This window comes from Tenrec ecaudatus, chromosome 5, assembly GCF_050624435.1.
Source record: "Tenrec ecaudatus isolate mTenEca1 chromosome 5, mTenEca1.hap1, whole genome shotgun sequence".
NCBI lineage: Eukaryota > Metazoa > Chordata > Mammalia > Afrosoricida > Tenrecidae > Tenrec > Tenrec ecaudatus.
In genome coordinates, this window is record NC_134534.1 from 182,892,918 (window position 1) to 182,906,018 (window position 13,101).

General features: G+C 49.4%; 1 protein-coding gene across 2 annotated transcripts; it reads right to left on the reverse strand.

Annotated features, from left to right (window-relative positions):
- Nucleotides 1-1,804: 1,804 nt before the first annotated feature.
- On the reverse strand, nt 1,805-9,338 carry CIDEC (cell death inducing DFFA like effector c). Of its 2 annotated transcripts, none has more exons than XM_075550812.1 (5): nt 9,277-9,338; nt 8,099-8,249; nt 5,152-5,310; nt 4,868-5,055; nt 1,805-2,123 (listed from the first exon to the last, which is right to left on the reverse strand). In XM_075550812.1, exons 1-5 carry the CDS (start codon nt 9,327-9,329, stop codon nt 1,961-1,963), a joined length of 714 nt encoding a protein of 237 aa, XP_075406927.1. In that variant the 5' UTR covers nt 9,330-9,338; the 3' UTR covers nt 1,805-1,960. The 2 variants fall into 2 exon arrangements, with proteins under 2 accessions (XP_075406927.1, XP_075406926.1); XM_075550811.1 differs by having other exon boundaries at nt 8,060-8,249; nt 9,277-9,329.
- Between the last annotated feature and the right edge of the window lie 3,763 nt (nt 9,339-13,101).

Here is a 13,101-nt window from a genome sequence, read left to right on the forward strand (position 1 = left end):
CGTCAATAACTTCACACGAGTGACGGGGAGCCAGTCTGAGGCCGAGCCAGGCCTCCGATCAAAATTGCAGAGTCGAAGAGCCTGCAATAGCAAGTGCTTCTGCCCTAGCTCCGGCAGCTCTTCCCACACAGGACTGCAAAGCCTGCCACCACTAGCCAAACCACCGCCACTCAGGGGACAAAGATTCAGTGGACAAAGATACTGACTCATGTGCACCCTGTAGAGCAGAGTCGAAGTGCCCTCTGGGTTCCCGAGCCCATAAATCTTCACGGTAGCTGATTGCCTCATCTTCCCCCTGCAACGCTGCTGATGGGATCAAACGGCCAGCTTTTCTGTTAAGCCCAGCACCTGACCACTGCGTCGCCACGACTCTTTGGCTTTAGTGGAAGAGTCACAAAGCAGCCATCTTTGAGTCCGAGAGTCACGGAATCGAGTAGTCACCTATAAATCCCGTTTCCCATGCTGATCTGGAGAAACGCCATCTCACACGGATGAGAAACTGTCACTCTTCTCAGCTCGCTGACAGCTTGTTTTGAAATCCTGAGATTGAAAGTTCTAAATGCCGAAGAACTGCTTGGCAAGCTAAGGGAGGGGTTGACAGAGACTGTGCCACAGCTGGATTGGTGCCTCCCACTCAAAGATTTAATTAGAAACGCGCCTTCCTCCTACTTTTCCAACGTAAGTCCTGAGACATGACAGAATTTGGAAATGGTCACTTATTCTATTGATTACATGACTGGCTCAAACTTCACCTTAAAAGGGCTTTATTTTCAAAGTCAACAGCAATTTATTAATTTTTTAGGAAGTGCTGTGTCTTTTCATCCATTGTGGAGACCCTGAGTAGTGCCAACAGTTAACATACTTGCCTACTAACCGAAAGGTTGGCATTTGGAGTCTTCCCAAGGGTGCCTTAGAAGAAAACCAAACCAAACCAAACCAAACCCCAGCCATTGAAAAGGCAACCATTGTACTCTGACACCCAGGGCGTTCCCATGGGTCTGAGCCAGCCCAATATCGTGTTGTTTTTAATTTCACAGTAAGTTGTAGTCACCTAGCTTAGCACGAGGAACTCCATTTAGCTTTAAGCTGCCTTTAACCCCTGCTAGCAGTTAGCCCCCTTCTCCTTCTCCCTCTCCCGCCTCTCCCAACAAGACCCTGACTCTTCCAGGCTCTCCAAACCCTGCCTGCCCCATTAGCAAGAAATGTACACTCTCTTGTAAGACCTTGAATTAGCACCTGAAGCTGGGCTGTTCCCCGCAACCCTGTCACCCTGCCAAGCTGATCAAAATATCACCACTGGAATGTAAAAAGCATGGCCTTTCTTGGTTCTGGATCAAGAGGCCGCCAGGTGCTAGCCTACTCTCAGTCCAGCTGGTTCACGAAGGCTTTAGTGACCCATCTAGTGGGGTGGTTGATCTCGCCGGGTCCAACAGAGGTGAGAGTGTGAGACCAGATTCCTCTCTTCCCTCGGGCCTTCCCAACGGAGGTCCACCCCGTCACAGTAAAGAACACGAGCCAGGAACATGTATCAGCATGCATTATTTATTGCACCCTCCCCTGGATCATACACTGGTGCACCTGACCTCCCCCCCCCCCCGGAGAGCTGGAGGCAGGGGAAGCAGGAGGCAGGTGGTAAGTGTAAGACGTGAACGCAGGTTGCCAGGGGGCCATACTCAGGCACCTTCAGCTCGCCCTCGCTTTCAGGAAGCCTGTTCTTGGTCCGATAGGCCACTCTGGGCAGGAAGAAGCAGGCTGAGACAAGAACCCACAATGCTCCTTTGGTTGGCCCAGCAACTGCTTTCTAATCCTTCCTCGAGCGTTCTCGTTCCTGGTCCTGTGGGCCGAGGGCGGTGTGGGAGCTAAGGAGCTCTACGGCTAGCAGCTAGCTTGTGAACTCTGAGGCTAAGCAGAGGGTTCCCAGTTTAATTCTTGGTGGGGAGGCCTCCAAAGGCTGGCTCCTTTACTGCAGTATCTTCAGACAGGTCGGGATGAGGGACAAGGCTTTGCCTTTGGGGCTCTGCCCTTCCTCTGTGGCATCCAGGAGCTGCTGCATGTAACAGGAGGTGCCAAGCAGCACGTGGCCCGTGGCCTGCATGCCGAAGAGTGCCCAGCGAAGCGCCTCCCTGGGTGGACAGAGAGGCAGCAGGTTACGTGATGAAGACTACCCCACTCACATCCCCTTCAATGCCTCCACCCTCGTCCTCCCGGAGCTCTGATGGGAATAGTGGGTTACACCTTGAGCTGTTTGAACCACCAGCCACTCCTCAGCAGAAAGAGGAGGCTGTCTGCTCCCATAAAGATCACCAGTCTCGGAAGCCTCCAAAGGAGCAATTCCACTCCATCCTGCAGGGTTGCTGTGAGTCGGAATGGATAGAAAGGCAGGGAGTTTGGTTTGGTTTGGTTTGGTTTTCATCCTTAGCCTGGCCTGGAGAAAATGGTTCCATTTTGGCCATTTGCGTCAGCGAGGAAATGTGACATGTGAAGTGCAGATCAGAAGGTGCGGCGCTGAGCAAAAGGAAAAGGCCTGCAGGCATTATGTGCGATCCTGAGATAATGCAGATGCTGGGGGCCACTCAACTCCATTTAATGGCTTTCCTTTCTTTTTGAAGATTCCCTTGGACTGGGCAGATTAGTTCACAAGACACGTCTCTCTGCCCTTCATGACACTCAGGCCTTTCCAAGTCACTTCTTGGGACCTAGCAATGCCTGCCAGAGTTGGCTAGAGACACCCTGCTCCTCTCTGGAGCTCTGTGGCCTGGGACTAATTCAAACACCTCAGCCTACATGGCTGTAGTCGCATAATGGCATAAAAATGTTCTCAAAGCTCCCTGGAGCAGGGAGACTTGGGAAACACCAACATGATAGAATAGGCTTATGATTTAACATACCCCTGTGCTTCCTGTATATTAACAAGTTGAAGTGACTTTTTTGAATAAAAAAAGTGTGTGAGGAGGAGTTGATTACAAATACAAATGATTCTTGCTTGAAGACATGCAAATAAATTCTACCCTATAGAGGGGCAATTGACTCCCATCCCTCCTGCTCCCTTGGAAACATTGAGTTTTAGACACTTAAACATGTTAGCATTCTTGATGAAACTATGGGCACGTGGGAATTGGAATTCTCCTCTGAACAGGCTGAACGCTCTTACTGGTTCTTTTATCAATTAGTTACATTTTGATATGTGCCCATTGAAAAAAGAACTTGATTCAAAGATCAGTTAGGGAAATTATACAATTTGAGGGGTAAAGAGAAACACGTTGCTATAGGGGACAGCGACCCCTGCCCCTTCACCACTTGCTATGGAGTCAATTCTGACTCCTGGTGACCCCAGGTGTTACAGACTGGGACCTCTAGGAAGCAGGTGGCCATGTTTCTCCTCCGAGATGCCTGTGGGTGGGTTCAGACGCTAACCTTCTGCTCATGATCAAGTGCTTAACCATGCGTGTCACACGGGAACTGTCACTGTCATGGTAGTGTTGATAAAAACTAATTCTATCAATCAATAAGTAAAATTACTGACATTCCACTACCATTAAAAAAAGTATAAGAGATGGTAAGTCTAAAATGTGGTTTAGTTAGCTGTTGTTCTCCTTATTAGTCAGTGCATTTCTCTAAACAACATTTAACAGGGAGTGTAGGCTTAGGAAGGGCACCCTGAGAAGCAACAAAGCCCCCATGGAGGAAGCACACCAGCCTGTGTGGTCATGAGGTGTCAATGGGATCAGGTCTCAGGCATCAAAGACCCAAAACAAAACAAAATCATATTGATGTGAATGAGAGGAAGGGCAGAGTGGAGACCCCCAAGCCCATCAGTAGTCAATTGGACATCCCTGTCAGAAGGGCCACAAGGAAGAGACGAGCCAGTCAAGGTGCAGTGTAGCACCGATGAGACACACAACTTTCCTCTAGTTCTTTCATGCTTCCTCCCCGCCACTATCATGACCCCATTCTACCTTACAAATTTGGCTAGACCACAACATGTATACTGGTACAGATAAGAGTTGAAAACACATGGAATCCAAGATAGATAAACCCCTCAGGACCAATAAGGAGAGTAGTGCTATTAGGAGGGGAAGGGAAGGGGGGAATGAGGATAGGGAAACCGATCACCATAATGGACATATGGGCCCCACCTCCCAGGGGGCTGGAAAACAGAAAAGTGGGTGAAGGGAGACAACAGTCAGTGTAAGACATGAAAAAATAATTTATAAATTATTGGGGGTTCATGTGGGAGGCAAGGTGGGGGAGGGAGGAAAAAATAAGGAGCTGATACCAAGGGCTCAAATAGAAAGAAAATGTTTTGGAAAGGATGATGACAACATATGTACAGATGTGCTTGACACAATGGATGTATGTATGGACTGTGATAAGAGCTGTAAGAGCCCCCAATAAAATAACATACAAAAAGAGAAGGGTACTCTGGTGGTATAGTGGTTATTCTGGGGGCTGCGAACTGCAAGATCAGCAGTTTGAAACCAGCGGCCACTCCTCTGGAGAAAGAGGCTTTCTACTCTCGTGAAGAATGACAGCCTCGCAAACCCACAGGGGCAGTTGTATCCAGTCTTACAGGGTCCTTATGGGTCAGAATTGACCATTTGTTCTGGATTTGAATAGGCTTAAGCAATTAACATTCAATTTTAAACGTTTTAAAAACAAACGAAATCTCACCAGGTTCCACCAGAAGTGGGACCTCGTCCCCTCTGGGATAAAGTCTTGGAATACAACGCACTTGGTTAAATTATAAAAGGTTTAGACAAGCACTAACTGTTACCGTCCCTGGGACAGCAGCGGTGGTTGTGAGCAGACTGGGGCTCTTCCTCTACCGCCCACCCACCCTATCTTCAGCTCGGCCCCGCCCACTCACTTCATGACGCGGGTGGCTCCGTAGCAGTGAAGATCGTAGCTAAGCGAGTAGGTGCCATAGAGAGTCGCCTTCATGTTCAGGCAGCCAATGAAGTCCTGCGGGTTGGTCTTGTACAAGTCAAAGGTCACGCAGGCCACGTCGATCTTCTTCGCAGGCTTATTCGAGAGGGAGAGCTGGTACCTAGCCCCCTGCATCCAGACAAGAATGCAGTTGGTTGTCTCCCTGCAAGGGTTTCTCCCAGGTGGTCAATTGCTCTCCCCCACAGGTAGACCCCCGCACCCCACCTTCTCTGATGGAAACTGCCATTTCTGCCCCTTCTGGAGCACCATGAACACCGTGTCCTCTGAGAGGGTCTGGAAGTACTCTTCGGTCTCTACGATTGTGCCATCTTCCTCCAGCACCAGGGAAAAGGGCTTGTCTGCCAGCTGCAGGGTGTCCCGGACCTAGGGAATAAATAGGTCAGGTTCGTTTCTGTCATTCCCATGAAGCTGGGATGGGTAGACCCACATCTCAGCTGCCAGGGCAACGCTTGGCCTAGCAGAGAAGAACAGGGGACCAGACTCTGTGCAGTGGGGTCACTACCCAAAGGCTTTGTCATGCGTGGACAATATCCTAACAGCACTGTCCAAAAAGATATGCTATGAAACGAGCAAACCACTGCAACCAAGTCAATTCTAACTCACAGTGACCTTGCAGGGCAGACTAGAATCACTTCCTAGGGCTTCTGAGGCTATAAATCTTTACAGGAGCAGGCAGCTTCACCGTTCTCCCTTGGAGCAGCTGGTGGATTTGAACTGCTTTCAATCAGCAGCCACATATAACCCACTATGCCCCCAGTGCTCCAAAGATTTTATCTATCTATCTATCTATCTATCTATCTATCTATCTATCTATCTATCTAACTTTTAATTGTGAGGTCATTCACATACCACACTATTTACCATTTTTAATTAACTACTTTTATTGGGGCTCTTACACCTCTTATCACAATCCATACATTCATCCATGTGTCAAGCACATTTGCACGTATGCCACCATCATCATTTTCAAAGCATTTTCTTTCTACTCAGGCTCTCGATATCAGCGCCTCATTTCCCCCCTCCTTTCCCAACTCACCCTCCCTCATGAACCCTTGATAAGTTACAGATTATTATTTTCATATCTTACATCATCCTCTGTCGCCCTCACCCACTTTTCCATTGTTCATCCCCCTGGAAAGGGGTTATAATTGATTCTTGTGATCAATTCCCCCTTTCTTCCCCCACTTCCCCCTAATCTTCCTGGTATCTCTATTCTCATTGTCAGCCCTGAGGGGTTTAGCTATCCTGGATTCCTTGTGTTGCGGGCTCTTATCTGTAGCAGGGCGCATGTTCTGGTCTAATCCGATTTGTAAGGTAGAATTGAGGTCATGATAGTGGGGGGAACTACTTACCATTTTAAAGGGTACAATTCAATATATTTTAATATATTCCCAAGTAGTACATTTCCTCACTCCAAAAAGAGGCCCCAAATCCATGAGCAGCCACTCCCATGCCTTCTCTCTCCAGCCCTCACCAACCACGGATTTGCTTTCTGTAATGCTTAAAAGAACCGTGGTGGTGCTGTTGGCTCAGTGCTGGACTGCTCATCTTCAGGGCGGCAGTTCAAGTCCACCAGCAGCTCCATGGGAGAAAGACGAGGCCACGAAGGTTCTGGCCTTGGCAACCCTCCATAGGGTTGCTCCGAGCCAGAATCAACTCGATGGCAGTGGGCTTAGTTTGGGGTTAGGATTTGCTTAGGCCAAACATGTCATAGAAATAGAATCATACAACACATGCCCTCCAGTGTCTGGCTTTTTTCACCTCATGTAATGTTCTCAAGGTTCATCCATCCCTGGCCTTAGGTCGAAAACTGTACTGTGTTCAAACTGTAGTGTAAAAGAACCCTTTGATTCAAGAAACATAATCTAGCAGAGTCAGAGCCTCCAAAAGGGCAGGAAATTGGCTCCTTGGAAGGACAAATCTGTTAGATAAAGTGGGGGGAGGAAGTCTAGACCATGGGTCAGAACAAACCCAAACTCACTGCCATTGAGTCATTTCCAACCCATAGCAACTTTTTAAAAAAACATTTTATTAGAGGCTCATACAACACTTCCCACAGCAACTTTTTAAGACCGAGTGGAACTGCTCTTGTGGGTTTCCAAAGCAGTGAATCTTTATGAGAGGAAAGCCTCATCTTTCTCCCATAGAGCAGTTGAGGCTTTCGAACTGCTGACCTTGCAATTGGCAGCCTAACCTGCAACACACTATGCCACCTGGGCTCCTTGAATATGAAGTTAGGTCTGTTTATATCTTTATGCTTTAAACAGACTAATAAATGGAAGTTTAACTCTAACATTTGACCTGTGCTAGGCATCTAGTGGTGCGGTCAAGGTGAGGAGCTTCCACCCCTGTGGAACTGATAAGGCAATGGGGCAGTGACACACATGCCCATGACTAATACAGACCAAGCCAGAGGGAAATGCCACTCGCAGCTGCTGGGGACTGGGGATGAAGGTGGGGGAGCCTGGCAGTCTTGCCAGCTGTGAGCATCACCCATGCTAACTGCACGACCTTGTTTTCTACCTCTGGAAATTTACTTATTTATCATTTCAAGATAGTCTTCGTTATTAGCCAAGTCTTACATAGAAAGCCGAGGTGGAAGAAGACAGATGTAGAGTCCTGGGGAGTGTTCACACGTTCTCTGCGTTTAAGTGAAAGGTTTGGAAGTGTCTGTCCGCCTATCCATAGGTGCCTAGCAATCTACTTTCCAGAAGCAGCTGTGGAAGCCCTCAGGAGCATAGTTCTGCTCCCACAAGCTCAGCTCCACGGCAACCGTTTCTGTTTGTTGTTTTTGGTTTGGGATCCCCTCCTCCCACCTGCCTCCCACCTCCTCCACCTAAACCTAGGAGATGGGGAAGGGGATTTTGAAAAGCTTGCTCAGTTCTCCAACTTCCAAACAATTTGACGAGTTTAAGAACTACTAGGAAAAAAAGAACTTAAGAGCAAGAAGATCACGTTCTGCAGAAAGAAGGACACTGGTGATTGACAGAATACTGCCCTTCTCCTGTCACCAGACAGACATCACTAATCAATGGTACACACTCTCCTCCCAGCAGGCACTACCAATTCATTGGAGCTGGCACTAGAGTGGAAACCATCCCACCCATGAAACCACCCTTGCTGAGCTCCCTGGGGACCCAGCCCCCCTCACCTTGTGAAGGAGGTCCTCCAAGCTGTGCGCCATGATGCCTTTGCGCACGCTCCGGTCAGCGTTGCTCACTCGGTAAGGCCGGGCTCTGGGGGCTTTGGGGCTGGGCTCTGACAGCTGCTGAGTCACTATGGAAGTGCTCACTGCCACATACCTGGTGGCCACATACCTACAGGGAGGTTGGAAACATCAGGAAGTCACCTGCTGCTTCCAACTCCCCGTCCCCGATGCCAGTGCAATGCACTTCACCACCCCACCCCACTGGCCAGCCTCCTGGTGTCCACGAGACTCCTCTACCCCAAACCCTGCGTGCTCTAGCTATTCCTACTGGAAATCCAGCCACCTGTCACTGCGATCAGGTCCATGTCGACCCAAAGCCACCTTAGGACCGAGTAGAGCTACCCCCGTGGATTTCTGAGACTGCCAATCATTACAGAATAGAAAAGTAGGAAGCCTCATCTCCCCCCCCACCCCCCCCACCCCCATCATTATGTCTCAAACTTTAATGGGCATATAAATCCACTGGAGCTCTTGTTCAGATGCAGATTCTGGCTGGTGTGGTAGGTCTGGGGTGGGACCTGAGAACCTGCATTTCCAACAAGCTCCCTCTAGTGCAGCTGGGCCCTAGATCCCACAAGATCTCCCAAGGTGCTAGAAAGTCCATCCCACACCCCTCAATAGCGTGATCTCACTCCTACCACCTGTAAAGTGGGTAGAAGTGATGAAGCCTGAAGTTTCACAGAAGGCGTTTTGAGCTCTGAGGTAGACAAAGTAGAGGCAGGCCAATGGAGGGAACCTAGTCTGGGGTCAGGTAGGCCCAAGCTCAAACCCTGACCCAGCTGTCAATTTGCTATGTAAATAAGAGCACCTACTCTGTGCTTCAGTTTCTTCATCTATGAACTGAGCACACTATCTGTACTCCCGAGAGTTGCTGTGAGGCGTGTTATTAAGCATGAGGAATAATGTCCAGCCTCAGTCTACTCAATGTGAGCTCAGGAGAATGTCCAACCCTGACCCAGGCGCTTATCAAAAATATAGACTCTGGGGCCCACACCAGAACTCCTGAATCGAACCTACATTTTTGTAAGATCCGTGGGTGATCTATAGGCTATTATATTTAGCTGAGACTGGTCTATAGCTTATAGGTAGTTGCACACCCCTTCCACCCTGACTCTCCTCACCTTGAGAGGGATTTGGGGTTGAGAAGGCTGAGGGATTTCATGGCGAATTCCATTCTTGTCAACTGAACTGTTTTGGACCTGTGCAGGAAGCAGAAATGGCTCAGTGGGGTAGGAACAGAAGGGTTCTCTCCTATCATTTGACACCATATGACCTATTCTATCCAAAAAGCCGCCTCCCTGGTCTCCCATCCCTTGCCACACACATTTTCCCCTCACCAACCCCGTACACAGCAGCTGTGAAAAGCCAGAGACCCTCCTCCACCCTCAGGCTCAGGGCCTTTCCGCCAGCCCCACTCACTGCATGTCTCTCTGACCCTGGCTCGGTCACACTGATCACAAGTCCCAGCCTGACGCTGAAGAGGCCCTGCCTGGTTCGTTCCTGTCCCTGGGGACAGAGTCCACATCATGCTGGCAAGAGGTGGCCCGCACAGAGATGAGTCACACAACTTGTAAAAGATTGAATTGTGTCCCCCAAAGTATGTGGTAAAGTTCTAACCTCTGATGCCTGTGGTTAGAATCCCACTGGGGAATGGGCTCCCTTGGTTACGTTCATGAAACAGGACTAGTGCAGGGTGTCTCTTGAGTCAGTCTCTTTAGATAGAATAGAAATTAAGCAAACGGGGAAGCAGGGATGGGAGAACAGAGATACCAAGCTACGGGAAGATGTCCCAGGAGCAGAGGAGACCAGGACCTTTCTCTGGAGAGGCCACAGAGAGAGAAATCTCCCCCCTGAATCCAAACGTGCAGCCTTCTAAACAGTGAGAAAATCATTTCGTTTGTCCAAGTCACCCGTCGATAGGATTTCTGTGAGAGCAACACCAGGTAAGCTGTGGGGAACCAGCCCCACACAACTAATCATGGTTTCGGTAGACGCACTTGTACGGTTAAGATGTATAAAGATTATAGTAAAGTCAGAGAGAAATAGGAGAGATGGGAGAGAGAGAGTAACATAAAGAAGTCAGCCACATTTCATGGTAGCATGCCCACCTCAGCGCCTCTTGGTGGTACACGTGGAGGTGGGAGACCAGAGAGCTCTCCTGAGGTTTTATTTCTAACCAAAGCTTATGTATCTTTGGGGGCATGCAAGCTCCCTGATTACAGATAATGACCCACGTCATAGGAAGGGGTTGTAACATAGGCAATACAAGCAATAGGAGGGGCATGGCCTAGGGGTGTACACGCAAGAGGAAAGGGAGGGAATAGGGGTACATACATGGCAAGATGGGCGGACCCTAGACTCAAAATAGTAGCCTAACTTTAGTCATCCTGAGTGGTCCCGGCTTGCCTTCGAGCACTCCTTCAAGGGAACAATGTCAGAAGGGAGTGGGCCCTACTTAGGGTGAATCAGATTATACAGTCTGGTTGCTCTAGATGGCTGATACTGTTAAGGAGAATAACCTCTGACCTACTTTCGTTGACCTAGTGTACAGCCATTTACCATGTATAACAAGCAGCGTCTTGGGTTTGGCATATATTTGGGGGAGACAACTTGGGAGAAATCTTTCTGTATCCCACAGCAAGCAACTCAGCACTCACATTGCTGGGGACACCATTACTTATAGTCCTGAGACCTGCCCAAGCTAGGCCAGCCCCCCAGACCATGCCTGGCAGCCTGCTCGGCCTGTTCTCTCCCTTGGGTCCTTGAGCAATGAGCCTGTCCCGAGGCTTTCCAATGCCCCGGCAAACTTTACGAAATGGGTGGAAAGAGTCTTTATCTATACTCTCTAAGACCATTGCTCCAAGCCACCTGTGGCCACTGAACACTTGAAATGTCACGAAGGAGCTGATTTTTGTTGTTGTTGGTCCCTAATTTCAATAACCACCGTGACTAGCAGCTAGCATCTAGTGGTGACCACACTGTCCAGTGGGTAGACCTGATTTCACCTGTCATCGTTTTTGCTCCTAAGCCTCTTCCCTCCATCTCTGGTGGTTCCTTCTTCAGCCTTTGATGCCTGTCCTTCTCTGGCCTGGGATTAAACATTCACATCCTGAAGCCCGTTTCACCCTCCCTCTGGGGAAAGGTCAAATGGCTCACAGAGCTACCCCTCCACCAGACCCTTCCTGGCCAACTGCCCTTCAACTCTCTTCCTGCTCTAGCCCCCTGGTCTCCCTGTCTTTTCCCTGGCTACAGCCCCCAGCCCAGGGAGGGCCTGGCACACTAGAAAAGGGACTCAGGGGGTGACCACGGACTGAAAGGCCCCTTCATTCAGGTACAGTCACTTTCTCCTGAAAATTTGGGGTCTCTGCCAGCCAGCCTCCACAGAGGTCAGAAAGCCCTCTCCCCTCAGCACTACTAAGAACGTTAAGTTCTGGTCTCACTCCCCATTCCTCAAAAAACTCCACCAAGTCCCACCTCATCTGCTCTCCAGGAGTTCTCCCCTCGCCCCCCCACCCTACCCCCCAAAAAATCCTTACCTCCCCCTTACCGCCTCCTTGCAATACTGCCCTGCTCAGCCCAGCCCTCCCTCCATTTTATTTCCAGCTCCCAGGGAAGCCCCTCCCCCGTCTTCCGCCCAGCTGGGGAAAAGAGCAGGGACTGAGCTTACCCAGCTCACCCCGCCTCCCCATACCCCGGGGATTGCAAGCCAGCTTTCAAGTCTTGACTCCCAGAAAAGGCTGAAAGGAGGGGAGGGGGCATGTTTCGAAAGCTTTGCACAAGGATTTGGCCCAAGACTTAGTGCCAAGTACAGAGGGCACCGGAGACGGGCAAATCAGGGTGGTAGTCCCAGCTCCACCCCCCTGCTGGCTCTTTGAGCCTCGTCCCTGTGGGCCCCAGGGGCTCTCTGTGTAACAGGGATAATGGTTCCCGTTTTTTTCAAGGGCTGCGGAGGATTAGGGACAATCAAAGCCAATGGCTTTGCAGCGTGGTCACTCATAGGTGAGAGAAATTATTGGTATGATGGAGAGCATCATCCCTAAATGGAACCTTTTATGTCTAATTGAACTGTGTTAAGAGTATGCATTCTGCGCCTAGCAATTCCACTCCTCCTTAGAGACTGTCTTCCTGTCTCCTCACCGCGCTCATCTCCTTTTCAAATCCCCCTTGCTGGGGGAACGTGCCCCCAGAATTTCAAAAGGTTGGTTTCTTACCACTTGGACTTAATGTGCCTTGAAAGCTGACCCTCCTGTGACACAGACCAATCTAGCCCTCCAGCCACTTGCTATCACGCTGCCCTGTTATGTCACACAAACATCACTATCTGAGATGATTTTATTGACCTCCAACGTGTGCTTGGTGTCCCATGACCAGGCCAATGGATGACTCAGAAGCAGGCTGGCCCTGCCTACTTCCGGGAAAGCAGACCAAGAACACAAAGGTAACCACGACCCAAAGCTCAAGAGTGTCCAGGAGAGGAGGCATCCTCACCGTGCTTAGAAAAAGAAGATGATTTCGCCTCCACTGGGATTTATGAATTCAGTCGGCGTTTCTGAAGGTTTTACCATGTGCTAGGTAAAGGTGGTCCTAGGGCAAGAGACGACTTGATTCTTCTTCCTGTCTTTGGGGAGCTTACTTTCTGGTTGGGGAGGCAAGGGTCTGAGTGTGGGTCTCCAAACTCTGAGGTGCAGGAAAGTACTTTGAGCTATTTGGGAGATGGAGAATGGCCCTGATTATGATTCAAAATTACAAAGTCATAAAACAAAAGACTGAGTCATCTAATTTAAAATATTAAAAAATATTCCGCACGTTAAACTTGTAACACCATGAGCAAAGCCCAAACACATACAGTCAGTAGGGCACTAGATTGCATGTAATATTATAGACAAGGCGGGATGAGCCTCTGAAAGAACACCTTATGAAAAACAGTAGAGCCCTGTCTGAGGAGC